At 40.2% G+C, this 14,456-nt stretch overlaps 1 protein-coding gene across 1 annotated transcript in view; it reads right to left on the bottom strand.

The window, feature by feature from the left end:
• DNAH7 (dynein axonemal heavy chain 7) overlaps nucleotides 1-14,456 on the bottom strand; it is a 368,896-nt gene that overhangs the window by 300,094 nt on the left and 54,346 nt on the right. Inside the window, exon 8 of the mRNA XM_082262147.1 lies at nucleotides 2,830-3,023. Coding sequence (XP_082118273.1) covers nucleotides 2,830-3,023 — 194 coding nt within the window. The remainder of the gene's footprint in view (nucleotides 1-2,829; nucleotides 3,024-14,456) is intronic.

Here is a 14,456-nt window from a genome sequence, read left to right on the forward strand (position 1 = left end):
CACTCAAGCGCAGGAGAATAGCTTTTTAAATATATTTATCTATAGAAAACTTACTAGATTATCTGGCCTTTGACACCTTAGCTGTCCCACTCTCTTCTAAAGTGATTACTAGAATTCATCAGCAGTTACTTGATTCACAGGTGCGAGCACCATTATACTTTAAAAAAGCCTCCTTGGAGACTGATGTGGGCCCCTTGGATAATTTTTAATGGGAGGACAACCTTCTAGCTCAGGGGTGTCAAACTGGGGGCCCTCCAGCTGTTGCAGAACTACAAGTCCCATCATGCCTTTGCCTGTGGCAGTCATGCTTGCAACTGTCAGCCTTGCTATGCCTCATGGGACTTGTAGTTGTAGATCTAGCTCATAAGTGGATTTCACTGAAGGTCCCTGACAAGCTAACTCAGACACATATACAATATAGGGTCTTCCTAACCTCAGTTCACATCTCAAAAATATAGTCCACCACATAGCATAATGTGTCCTAAGTGTCAGCAATTACCAGGCACCTTCTATCACCTAATTTAGGTGTGCCCAAAAATCCAGGGATACTAAAAACAAGTAATATAATTTTTCCACAACCAAATAGACTCCCTGGTAGGATGAGACCCCAAGGAGTGCCTGTTACATAAAAACGTTCAAACACAAACCATGTGCCTGGAATAATTCTGTATTCCAGAAAGAAAAGATGGTCACATACACACACACATATATTATATATATACACACACACATCTGCAAGAAAAATTATGTGAACCCTTTGGAATGATGTGGATCATGGATTTCTGCACAAATTGGTAATAAAATGTGATTTGATCATCATCTAAGTCACAACAATAGACAATCACAGTCTGCTTAAACTATTAACACACAAAGAATGAAATGTTGCTATGTTTTTATTGAACACACCATGTAAACATTCACAGTGCAGGTGGAAAAAGTATGTGAACCCCTAGACTAATGACATCTCCAAGAGCTAATTGGAGTGAGATGTCAGCCAACTGGAGTCCAATCAATGAGATGAGATTGGAGGTGTTGGTTACAGCTGCCCTGCCCTATAAAAAACACACCACTTCAGGGTTTGCTTTTCACAAGAAGCATTGCCTGATGTGAATGATGCCTCGCACAAAAGAGCTCTCAGAAGACCTACAATTAAGTATTGTTGACTTGCATAAAGCTGGAAAGGGTTGTAAAAGTATCTCCAAAAGCCTTGCTGTTCATCAGTCCACGGTAAGACAAATTGTCAATAAATGGAGAAAGTTCAGCACTGCTGCTACTCTTACTAGGAGTGCCCGTCCTGTAAAGATGACTGCAAGAGCACAGCGCAGACTGCTCGATGAGGTGAAGAAGAATCCTAGAGTGTCAGCTAAAGACTTACAAAAGTCACTGGCAAATGCTAACATCCCTGTTAGCGAATCTACAATACGTAAAACACGAAACAAGAATGGATTTCATGGGAGGATACCACAGAGGAAGCCACTGCTGCCCAAACAAAACATTGCTGCACATTTACAGTTTTCACAAGAGCACCTGGATGTTCCACAGCAGTACTGGCAAAATATTCTGTGGACAGATGAAACCAAAGTTGAGTTGTTTGGAAGAAACACACAACACCACGTGTGGCGAAAAAGAGGCACAGCACGCCAACATCAAAACATCATCCCAACTGTGAAGTATGGTGGTGGGGGCATCATGGTTTGGGGCTGCTTTGCTGCGTCAGGGCCTGGACGGATTGCTATCATCAAAGGAAAAATAAATTCCCAAGTTTATCAAGACATTTTGCAGGAGAACTTAAGGCCATCTGTCTACCAGCTGAAGCTCAACAGAAGATGGGTGTTGCAACAGGAAAATGACCCAAAGCATAGAAGTAAATCAACAGAATGGCTTAAGCAGAAGAAAATATGCCTTCTGAAGTGGCCCAGTCAGAGTCCTGACCTCAACCTGATTGAGATGCTGTGGCATGACCTCAAGAAAGCGATTCACACCAGACATCCCAAGAATATTGCTGAACTGAAACAGTTCTATAAAGAGGAATGGTCAAGAATTACTCCTGACCGTTGTGCACGTCTGATCTGCAACTACAAGAAACTTTTGGTTAAGGGTATTGCTGCCAAAGAAGGTTCAACCAGTTATTAAATCCAAGGGTTCACATACTTTTTCCACCTGCACTGTGAATATTTACATTGTGTGATCAATAAAAAAATGGCAACATTTCATTCTTTGTGTGTTATTAGTTTAAGCAGACTGTGATTGTCTATTGTTGTGACTTAGATGATGATCAGATCACATTTTATGACCAATTTGTGCAGAAATCCACATCATTCCAAAGGGTTCACATACTTTTTCTTGCAGCTGTATATATGTGTGTGTTATAGCAATAAACCAGCATTAGCAGAATTATCAGTAAATATCATGTATAATACCATGTTTCCCAATGTGAATTTCTGACTTCACCCTTGAAAGTGATAGCAATAGAGTAATACAGCTATGCACCTACAGGACGTTCCTATCATAATGTAAAATACAAACCAAGGTGAATTGGCATCGTAAAGTGTGTGACACATAGTTGTAGTCTCTTGTTTATCAGAGCTGGTGAAAGACTTTGTAAACGTTAACATTCTATCACTTATCATATAGAGGACATTACCATGAACCTTTACCCTAAATTATCCAAAACCAGCCATGAGCTTACTAAGGTTTTCAAGAAATGATAGCTCCAAATACTGTACTAAATTTAAATGTAGAAAAATTAGCATGTACTGCATTTCATGTAAGCCTGGCTGTATTTTTTTTATCCTCATTACAGGGAAGTTTCTATATATTATAACCTACCTGGTTGGGTCCTTTGTCTCTGATAAAATTTCAAGGAGCTCATCATTAGACAAGAAGAAGAATCGTGGAAAGAACAAACGTTTTTTTTCTAGGTAGTCATTAAGTCCTTTCAAAATGAGCTCCAATAATTCGTTAGACTTCTTGAACTTTTCCAACATTTTTTCAATCATCACAACAGAAAGAACATGTTTGTCCTAAATATAAAATGGGAAAAAAGGATTAATATGTATGTACACTATACATATGAATTGCCCCTACAAGTATCACCAGTTCTTGACAGATTTACTGTCCCAAATGAATAAAAACTTGTTTTGATAAGCGAATGCCTGTGCATTGCATTCGAAGCTAAGAAACGAGAAGCAAATAATATCTGCTTTTGTGTGATGGTACAAGTACTGATGTTTTTAAAATACTTACAGTGTGGACACAAAGACAAGGGGAATTTGGGTCCCACAAAACTCTTTTACCAGAAAAACATTTAAAATAACAGCATCTTGCAAAATAAGATTATCAGTCTGATGGGTGATGACTCCCATTTCACTCCCTTATATGGGTATGGTGGCCTAAGCATCATCTGCATCCAAAAAACTTCCAGGCATGTCAGATGCCTGGTTCCCTACTGTAAGCAGTGTATACACCCACCAACAGGTATGCCACTACTGTGTCCTGTAATAACACAGTAGCTGGCGGGTGGAAACACAGTTGCAAGAGAGTGCAGCTAGTCACCACCCATCAGACTGGTAAATATTATTAGTCTTTTGCAGATTTCTTTTGGTTTAATTTTTGTTCCTGATGACGAGCGCAGGAGGTAGTGAAGTGGTTGATAAAGCCTTTCCCTTCCTACTCCTCCCAGGTAAAAAGCAACCTCCTGCCTGCAAGTTCTGCCAATACACCCTTTTCTCTCTTCTCCTAATAGAACCAAAGCAGCCATTTTTTTATGTGGCAAAATTAGTTGTGCTGCAACCCCTCCCATATATCTGGTGGAAAGTTCCTAGCCTCTTTCCTCCTCCTCTTCAAGGATAGAATAGCAACAATCCTTTGGGAGGCCAACTAATATGTCCTTTTCCTCCTCCTCAAAGGCACATTTTTTTTCCACCTCCATCTCTATTTGCCAATTCTACCATACCAGGCTTCAGACCTCTGCAATGCTACTGTGGGAGCAAAAAAATTAAAAATGAAAAAATTCCCTAAATCAACACCATATCAAGCCTCTTTGTGATATATTTGGGGCTTTGTAGCCTGTACCTGACAGCACAGCGTCAGGTACTCATCTACCATTATTTTGTTCATGCACCAGTCATATTACTTTGCACCATTCCTGCCCGCCATATTTATTTGTAATGCCATGAGACAGCAGGAGGCAGAGCAGGAATACGAGGAGTAGAAGGAGGTTTGGGGTGCTAGTGGTGAGGAATAGTGTTTGGGTGCTGGTGTTGAGAGAGGGGGTTGGGGGGCTGGTGGTGAGGAGAAGAAGAAAATTAGTGAGAGGCTTGAAGTGGGACATAGCACATATTCCCAGTACAAGAGGAAACCTTAGGAGATCAATTGCCACTATCCCAGAAGGTTCACAACATGCTCCGCTTTGTGAAGGCAGCAGCAATGTTTATTGCAATGTTTTATTGCAATGTTTACTGCATAATCCAATGCCATAGGATGCCCACTTTTCCCCTTTATTAAAAAAAAGTAAATCACATCTAAAATGATAGGCAGTTCTGCAAGTGGAGGTTGTAGGTTTTTTTTTTTTTTTTTTTAGTATGTATTTTAAATTTACAGTTTTTAATTCTAATTAGCATTTTTTTTTCCTTAAAGGCCATCCCTGCCCCGGTGAAGCAAATACAGGCAGGGACAGCAATGAAAACTGGATGAAAGTCACATACAAGCAACCCAATGAAAGAGAAGAGGAAATAACTAACAAATAAAACAGAGTTTTAAGGCAGATTAGTTAGGAGATTTGAATAATCAAGCCATCAAATCAAAGTATTTATCCAGTGTTACATTTAAAAACGTATTGAACAATAAAATCAATAAAAATTAGAATCTGGATGATTTAGGGCAATAAAGCTGTTTGGGGTGAAGAACATTTGGCTTCTTGACCTAAATCAGTGGTTCTCAACTAGTGTCCTCAGGACCCACTAACAGGCCAGGTTTGCAAGATAACTAAAATACATCACAGGTGATATCATTTGCTGCTCAGTAATTGCAGTATTCTAGTCTGCATCTCCCTAAGGTAATACTTAAAATCTGGCCTGTTAATGGGTCCTGAGGACAGGAGTTGAGAACCACCGATTTAGGTCAAGAAGCCAAATGTTCTTCACACCAAGACAGCTTTATTTTCTGATCTTTTGAGTGAGCTTCCAAAACATCTCAGGACCCTCACCTTTTTTATCTTCCTGGCAGCTAAGACCACCATAGTTCAGAGCATGGAAAACCCCCATGATAAAATTAGCATTAGCGAAAACCAAAATTTTCTGGATCATGATAAATGAAAAATTGACTAGTATCCTTCATGATCAACATCACTTCAAAAAATTTTGGAACCCCTGGATTAGATATCCCCAGTCATCATGAGGGATGGGGCAGGGGTCAGTATTCTGGAGCATGGTGATCGACTGTAACCCTCTTCTTTTTCTCTTTTCTCCTTTCTTTCTCTTATTTCTTTTATTTTTCTATTCCCTAGTACAATTTCTCCCTTTGCTCTGTTTTTGGTTCCCACACGTTTGATAGTGAGCTTTAAGATTACCCTAAGCCTGGCTTACACTTGGCAATGTGTTTTTAATATGGCTTTATGTTGGAAAATCAAGTTCCATTACACAAGAGTCCCTCTGTGGACTCTCTCTCCCCCCCTTCCTACAATATGCTTCTCTGAATCATTTAAGCATAATAGCCTTGAATTACTATAAGTGTTGTGTGTCAATATTCACCATGTTGTTATATACTGTATATCTGAGATCAGGACTTTCCCTTTAGGGATTTTAAGCAGATATTTTCAAAATACGATGGGAGGTCAGTTTTAGAGGTTTTAAAGTGCATGGTGAAAAAGTGTCTAATTTTGAGGAATCTACGATGTTCAATATTTGGGATATAGTACTAATATTTAAACACAAGAAAAGCTACCATATATGCATAAATGTGAATTGGAATGTAACCTATCCTTCTCTACAGAAGAGTGGGAAGATTGCATCATAAATCTTTGTAAATGTACAAGACAGTAAGGGAAACCGCTACCAAGCTTTTTATAAGATGGTATTACATACCCACTAAACATCACGTTATTTTTCCATCTGTACCCCAAACATGTTTTATAGGATGCACATCCCCAGGCTCTTTTTCTCAAATCTTTTGGGATTGTGAAAAAATATCTCAAATATGGAGACAATTGGAATATTTTGCTTCTACTATCTCAGGTAACCATATACATCTCTACCTTTCTAATTGCCAATTATTCACGCCTATCTCAGGGGTTTCTATCCCTCACATGAGACTAATTCACACTATTAGTGTTGCCATACACTGGCTTATCGCCTATTGGAAATCCCCTTCAGTACTGACCACCCAACTGAAAACAAGAGTAAATACTATTCATCTTATGGAAAAAATCTTCCACAAATTATATAACACCATGCTCTTCTACAACAAAAAAATGGGATCCCTCGTTCAATCATTCTAAAGTTCTAATGTGACTTTCAGATAACTAGTTATATCCTGTGACGGTATCACTGTATCTCACCGCCTTGTAATTCCTTAATCCCCAATAGTTGAAGAATCCCCAATTCGCCAAATAAGAAATCGCTGGTATCGCTGAATAATTCCACTCATGAGCCAAAGCTGAAGGCTGGAACCCGCCTTTACTGGAAGCAACACAGGCATTTAAAACTACAATTTTTTTTATCCCCTGCCCCCATGCAAGGGAGACACCCACAACAAATACACATTAACCAATAACACAAAGGTTACAATCCACATAAAATCCTCCCTTCTGTCTGGGATGTAATTATGGTACACAATGGTTAACATAATTATCACAGGCAGGAAAAATGCAGTTTTACCCGCATGCTGTAACTTTAAAACTATACATCCAATCTTTATACAAATACTTATTCACAATCAATCCATTCAGGGGAACAACATATTAACAAAAAGGCACGAATCGGACCAGAGGTTCCATAGTTAGTACAAATCTCTTTGGCCTGGCTGTACACATGGCTTGTCTGCCCAAAACTGGTTCTACACAGTCTTTTGTCCTTGAGACAATTGAGAAGTGATCCACTCATCTCCCAAGGACAGCAAAATACATGAAACTATATAACCATGCAGCTTATTGCATAAAACAGGTACATTCAACATATCCCCAGATAGCTTAGATCTGAGCGCACATTATTACTGAATGGTGCTCAGATCACATACGTACAGATTTAACAGCAGGGGAAAAAAAGTGTTTCAACATGGGACCATAATCACATGGTAAGAGGCTGACAAGTAGTCCTCTCCAGGTACTCGTGGCAACTCAAAAGAGGAGAGTTTGACACAGATATATAAACTGATCCTCAATATAGTCTTTTAAGCAGGGAGAGGAAACGTGCGAACAGACATAGAAGGGCATCCTTCACATATCCTTTCTGATGTTCATTTAATATGTGATCTTACATGGCTCATTTAATACGCCTCACAATATGTATATGGTAATTATTTCTCACTATTACACTTAGGCTAGGTTTCCACTAGTGCGGCTACGAAGTCGTGCTACTTCTAGCGCGACTTCGTAGCTTAAGTTGTTTGCGGCTTTCAGTGAGACTTGTCCCTCATTATAGAGGGAAGTCGCACTGAAGACGGCTCAAAAGTAGTGCACAAACTACTTTTGAAGTCGCCGCAACCGCAGCCGCGGCAGTGGAAACGGACCAGATAGAAATCAATGGCTTTTGACTTGCTGTGCGACTTGACATGTGTCACACTAGTGGAAACCAAGCCTTATACTATGATTTTTCTGTACTGTGTTCTTTAAACAACCCAGCTCAACATTTCCTTTGTTTATTTGAACTCTAATTTTGTGCCTTCTACTACCATCCACAATGCATTTTCCTTTAAGTGCTATATTTACTTGTACCACCACCATTTTATACCAAATAAAAAGTTTGTAAACAAATAAAAAAAAAAAAAATTATTATTATAAGCATTAATAGTAACATTGTTATGCACACAACGAATAGTCTTCTTCGATCAGTGAGTTCTAGGCATCTTATGAATTATAATTTTGTTCTCAGGATAGAGATGGTCATGAATTGTAACTTCAATATGATAAAGTTGTGCAATGACCAAAATGCACTGATCTGACACCCACTATTACTGTTGAACTGGTACTTGTGTTACTAGGAACCCTATTGTCTGTCAAAAACTTAGTTTCAATAAAAATCATTGGAAAGAAAGTTAGCCTTCACTTCTAAATTGAACTTTTCCCCAATGCAAACCACACCCCTATGCTATTTTAAAAAAATATGATTTGTTTGCTCTGGACAACCCTTGACTCCATTCTCACCTAGGCAAAAATGACATGACCCTGCTCCTGCAGCCTTACTGGAATATCTTAAAACACACCTGGAGGGCAGACCTGGCACCACATCATCAGAGGCCAACTGCAAGAACCTGGTGGAGACACCTGGCTCCTGATAATGTAGGAAGGGAAGATGGTGGCACAGGATCTGCATGTGACACTGTGCTGACAGCAGTGCTTCAAACAAGAAATACCACCTTGTAGGTGAGAGTAGAGAGGGTTAAAAAGGTCACTTCTGAACAGCAAAGAGAACCAGATTATCACAAGAAAAAGTGAATAGCGGACTCTTTGTGCTATCTAAACATTGGAGAGAGTATGAACCCTTAAAAAGGCTGAGGCGCTGAGTCTAAGCACACAAACCAGATCTTCACCAAAGCGCACTAGAAGGAGCAATGACTTTCTTGGTGGTTTTTCTTACATATCACAGATGGCAACTGAGCAGAAATAGAACCAGAGCATTATGGAAAAAACAGATAGTAGACCCACTCTATCTGTACGCTAGAGAGGGTCTGAGGGCCAAATTGAATAGTTGAAGCATACACATTTGATCTTCACCAGAGCATCTTGCATGGAGTATTGGACTTTCAAGGTGGCTCTTCCAGGTTGAAGTGTTTAGACAATGCAGATAGCAGCTTACCAGGATTAGGATTAAAGCATAGTACACAGTCAGCAGGCAATATCAGAAACAGGAACAGACAAAAGATCAAGGCAAGGTGACAAACAGGTGAAGTCATATACAAGCTGAAGTCAGTAGCCAGGGAAACAAACACAGAAAATAAATAGAGCTGCAGTCTGGGGCTAAGAAATTATCCTAATGCTCAGATGACAGGCGTTGGTCTAAGCATAGCTAAATAGAGAGCATAATTGACAGGCTGTAGCAAGGAAGGAGAAACCACATACGAGTAAAACTGCAAGTAACACATCTGCAATGCTGCTAAACTATGAGACAGATTAGTTCTTAACCTTCCTAGCGGTATTCCCGAGCGTGACTCGGGGTTAAATTTTAGAGCCAAAAGCGGTAACCCCGAGCCACACTCGGGGTACCGCTAGGAAGATCGCTGAATCCTGCTAGAGGTTTTACTTACCTTGTCACTGGGATCCAGCGATGTATGCGGGCGGTGAGTGGCGGAGGAGCTTCCTCCCGGTCGTCTGTGAGCCCCGGCTTCCGTCTCCTGCGAAGTGACGTCCGCAGGGGGGTGGAACCGGCGGCAAATTCAAAAAAGTATATGCACAAACACACTGATACACTGTAATCCTATTGGATTACATTGCCAAAATAAAATAAATTGACCTTTGATTGCCCCCCAGTGCTTTCTCCATTGCACTTCCTGCAATTTTCCTATACATTGTGTCTGGACATTGCAGAGCGTCCATGGCATCAAACAAGCGCGCCGCAACCTCAAAAGCAGCATATGACCTGCTGGGCGAGAGCGACAGCGATCCTGAATCGTTTGCAGAGTGGAGTGACAGCGATTCATGGGGAAGTTCGTCATCTGACGCAGAAAGTGAGTTCAGCGATGATGCTGTGAATGTGCTGAGCGATGTGCGTACTTGGTGCGTGATCGACTGCGGTACGGAGCACGTAGCGCCCCCAAGGTTCCATTTACAGGAGCACCTGGTATCAAAGTTGATGTTGAGGAGGACAACCCCTTGTCATACCTGCAACTTTTTTTGACCGATGAGGTTATCGAAAAAATTGTTGTGGAAACCAATCGGTACCAGGAGCAACAAGCCGCAGCGCATCGGCGGTTTTCAAGGAGCAGGATGTGGGAACCCGTGACCAGTGCGGATATCTGGAAATTCCTGGGCCTAATTATTCTGCAGGGAGTGGTGGGGAAACCCCTGCAGAAGTGGTATTGGACCACCAACAAATTATTGGCCACTCCTTTTTTTGGCACCGTTATGTCGGAGTACAAATTTTCACTCATTATGAGGTATTTGCACTTTACCAATAATGACGATTTTGATTAGACTTCTCATCCAGCTCCGAAGCTCAAAAAGATCTGGGACATTTACCAACTAATTTTGAAAAATTTCCAGGAGTCCTATGTCCCAGAAAGAGACATTTGTATAGATGAAAGTCTAATGGCCTATAAAGGGAGACTCAGCTGGATACAATATATTGCGTCCAAGCGAGCACGCTTTGGAATAAAATAATTTATGCTGTGTGAATCCAGCTCTGGATATATTTGGAGTTCGGTCCTATACACCGGGAGAGGAACCAAGTTCGACCAAAGGTTCAGCAGCTATGGGATGGCAACCGCTTCAGTTCTGACGCTGATTGAGCCTCTGCTGAATCAGGGGTACTGTGTCACCACAGACAATTTCTATGCATTCCCATAACTGTTTGAGTTCCTCCTACAACATAAGACAGATGCGTATGGGACCGTCAGAGCTAACCAGCGTGACATGCCCCCCAGCTTTGCCAACAAAAAGCTGAAGCCCGGAGAATTAGTTGCCTGGCAGAAAGGAAAAATGTTGGCAATTAGATGGCGTGACAAAAAATATGTCTGCCTGATGAGTACCATCCACAACACCGCCACTGTCATGGTACATACAAAAGGGGGAAAAGATGTTCTGAAACCGCAACTGGTCCTGGATTATAACAACACCATGGGAGGTGTGGACAGAGCTGACAAGGCCATGACTTTCTATCCGGCAATGCGAAAACAGCAGAAAAAATATTATTAAAAAATTTTCAGGCACATCCTGGAGCAGTGTTTGTGGAACGCATTCATTCTCCTAAAAAAGAAGAGTGACAGGCCTGTGGTTCATGCAGACTTTGTGTGGAAAATTGCGGAGCTGATTTTTCTCAGGCACCAAACACCAACAGTAAGTAGATCCGGACGCCATGCTGCTGGTGTTGTGAACCCCCGAACGACTGACCGGTCGTCATTTTATGGACCACATTCCACTGATGGAGAAGAAGTCTGCACCCACAAGGATGTGTGTGGTTTGTTGTTCCAAGCGCGACGACACCGGATGGAAAATCAGAAAGGAAACGCGGTACTACTGTCCAGACTGTGACGTTGGATTTTGCGCTGTACCCTGTTTCAAAATTTTCCACACCCGGGACGTTTATTGAAGCAATATGACCAGTAATATTGCATCCTTTTTGGGGAAAAAAAAAAATATTGCATCCTTATTTGACAAAAAAAAATGTCAGTGTTTTTGATTACGTTATTTACTATAATTTATTGAATAAAAAGTGTTATTTTTTGAAAAACAAAATGTTATTATTATATTATTATTTTATAGTTATTTATTATATTATAATTTAGGATTTTGTGTTTCAAACTTTATCATACCCGGGATGTTATGAAGAAGAACGCACAGTAAAAAGAAATCATATGTAAATAGTTGGTTTGGGCTGCTCATTCTCCAGAATTACATGCAAAATAATGGTACCGCTTTCAGCACCTAAAATCCGAAAGAATCATACCGCCAGGGAGGTTAAAGTGATTATATAGTCTTGTGGTTTTTTTTTAACAAACATGTTATACTTATCTCCTTTGCGCAGTGGTTTTGCACAGGGCAGCGTGGATCCTCTTCTTCTTGGGTCCCTCTTCGCTGCTCCTGGCCCATCCCTCCTGTCGAGTTCCCCCACATCAAGGAGCTTCCTATGGGGAAACCAGAGCTGAGCCACAGCTCTGTGTGTCCATTCAGACACGGAGCTGCCATTTGGCCCCGCCTCCTCTCTTTCCTGTTTGGCTGACTGACTTTGATTGACAGCAGCGAGAGCCAATGGCACCGCTACTGTGTCTCAGACAATCAGGATTGACTCATGGACATCGCTGGATAGAGATGGTAAGTATTAGGGGGTTCCGGGACGGCTGCTACACACAGAAGGCTTTTAGAATGCATTAAATCAGAAAAACCTTCTGTATTTACCACTCCTTTATTCAAAGAGTGAGAGGCCAACCATCTTTTATTCAAGGTAAAAAATAAGCTCTTGAATGGACTGTCAGCATAAACTGCCTGATGTGCTCTAATTACAACAAGATGAAAGGTTATAATCTAAAAAAAAAAAAAAAAATAAATGGAAAAGACCTTATTGTGTTGATAATTGCAGAGCTAGCCATCAATCGTTATGGACAGATATTTTTTTTTAGGTGTATAAATTTGTGCACGCAGGCAGGGCACATGTGAAAATATACCTCGGTACTGCAATTCAAATAATTATTGCATAGTTTGTTAAAGCAGATGTAAACCCAACCACTGAAATCTCATATGTTTTAACAGCTGACAGATTCTGATAAAAAATGATTCCTGTTTGGGCAATTTATGTTATTGTGTGACAGTGCTCTGCTCCGGTCTTCCACAATCTCCTGCCTGTAAATCATCCTCTGTGTGCAATAATAAACCAGAGATTCATTTAATGTCTCCCAAAAACATTGTGATCATTACCTAAAAAAATTGGGCAAGCTATAGAAACTTTAGTTTCCTTTGAAATGTAGCCATGTGGTGGACTGAGGAAAAGTTGGGTTAAAAAAAAAAAGCTGAGCTGCATTCTATAAAAATATAGGTTGTTAAAAGCTTGTTGTTTATTCCCCAACAGATGTCTATGAGTGAGGAAGGAAATACCCAGCATAAAGTAGATTGTCTATTTGTACTTTTGTGTCTTAATAACTTTCAATCATTTTTAGAAACAAAAGGGAAACCTCTGCCTCGTACACATGATCAGATAATCAGACGACTTATTGTTCGCATTTTGTTGCATGATACTAGTATCAAATTCAAAAATGCGTACTAAACATATGATTTATTTCGTACGATTCTTGGAACGCTTCCTGGTTGCATAGCTACGTATCGGATAGCGCAAAACAAAAACAATGGCAGTCAGCTTTTTCCAGGTTATTTTCGTGTTTCTGATCATTTTTTGGATTTTTATCCAAAGCATAATGTACTGATTAAACATTTGTCATACGCTAGGCTACCGTACGACAAATGTTTTCGTGTTTGTCCCTTGTGATTTTTTTTGGACCAAATGTCATGATCGGCTGTCGAAAGCTGTGTACTAACAATCAGATTATTGTGTGATCAATTTGAAAGCGATTTTTTTCGTACAATTATCTGATCGTGTGTACGAGGCATTACACAGTTGCTGAGGAATGGGCTTGCAATGTAAAAATGTTTAACCTAAAATAAACATGAAGCTGGGAAGTCAAATAATGTAATGATTAGCAGTTTTTGGATCATTCACAGCTGAAACAAGAAAAGTTTACCAAGTATTCGATATTTGCCATTTGTCTAGTCATTCAAAAGTGCAAGACAAGCATCATTCACCTGTTGTGATGGGATATTAACCTTCACCAAAATTTAGGAGTGTAGTCCACTTCAAAAGGTTTGTAATCACATAGAAAAGAGGTGGAATGTACTATGAAAGAAAAGGAGCATGGACTCATTTACTTTGGACCTCAGTGTAGATGAAGAAGGCAACACCCACTTAATCTGGAAAAGGACATACATGCATTTTTTGTGATAAGATGATGGTGGTAGATCTATTTGCTGTTCAGGAACACAAAGCATCTGAGGCCCTAAAGCTTTGATAGGCTTACAAAGCTATTGGTATCACATCAGGTAAGAACCTAATAAAATATTTCAGTGCAGTAACATGATAAAAGACATAGTCAATACCAAAACGTTCACAAAGAGTAAGTTAGTTGATCAGCGAGACAATTATCAAGATGATCTGTATATTTTAATGAGTAATAAAAGAAGAGAAAGAAAAATAGTAAGGGAGAGAGGGAAAAAGAAGGGAATTCAGGGTAAGGGGAGAGGAGTTCCTCAGAACCTAAGTAGAATTAATCGTGATCAAGGACCAAAGCTCAAATGCCTCACAGATCCATTAGACGATGGTCAAAGTCAAGTGATAGAAATGGGATACCCATGAAACTAGGACATCATATGAGTAAGTTTCTCTGTCAGCTTTTCATTAGAGAAAGTCCAATGTTACCTATTTTTCACTTCTGCTAATAAAAGTCAGCCAGGCTTTAATTGTTGATTGTTTGATTTCCATAGGGATATGCATCATTAATCTTATTAATCCAATGACGGCACCCCTCTAGAAAGTCCCCCCCCT

Source organism: Pelophylax lessonae, assembly GCF_965119305.1.
Source record: "Pelophylax lessonae genome assembly, chromosome: 6".
Taxonomy (NCBI): Eukaryota; Metazoa; Chordata; class Amphibia; order Anura; family Ranidae; genus Pelophylax; species Pelophylax lessonae.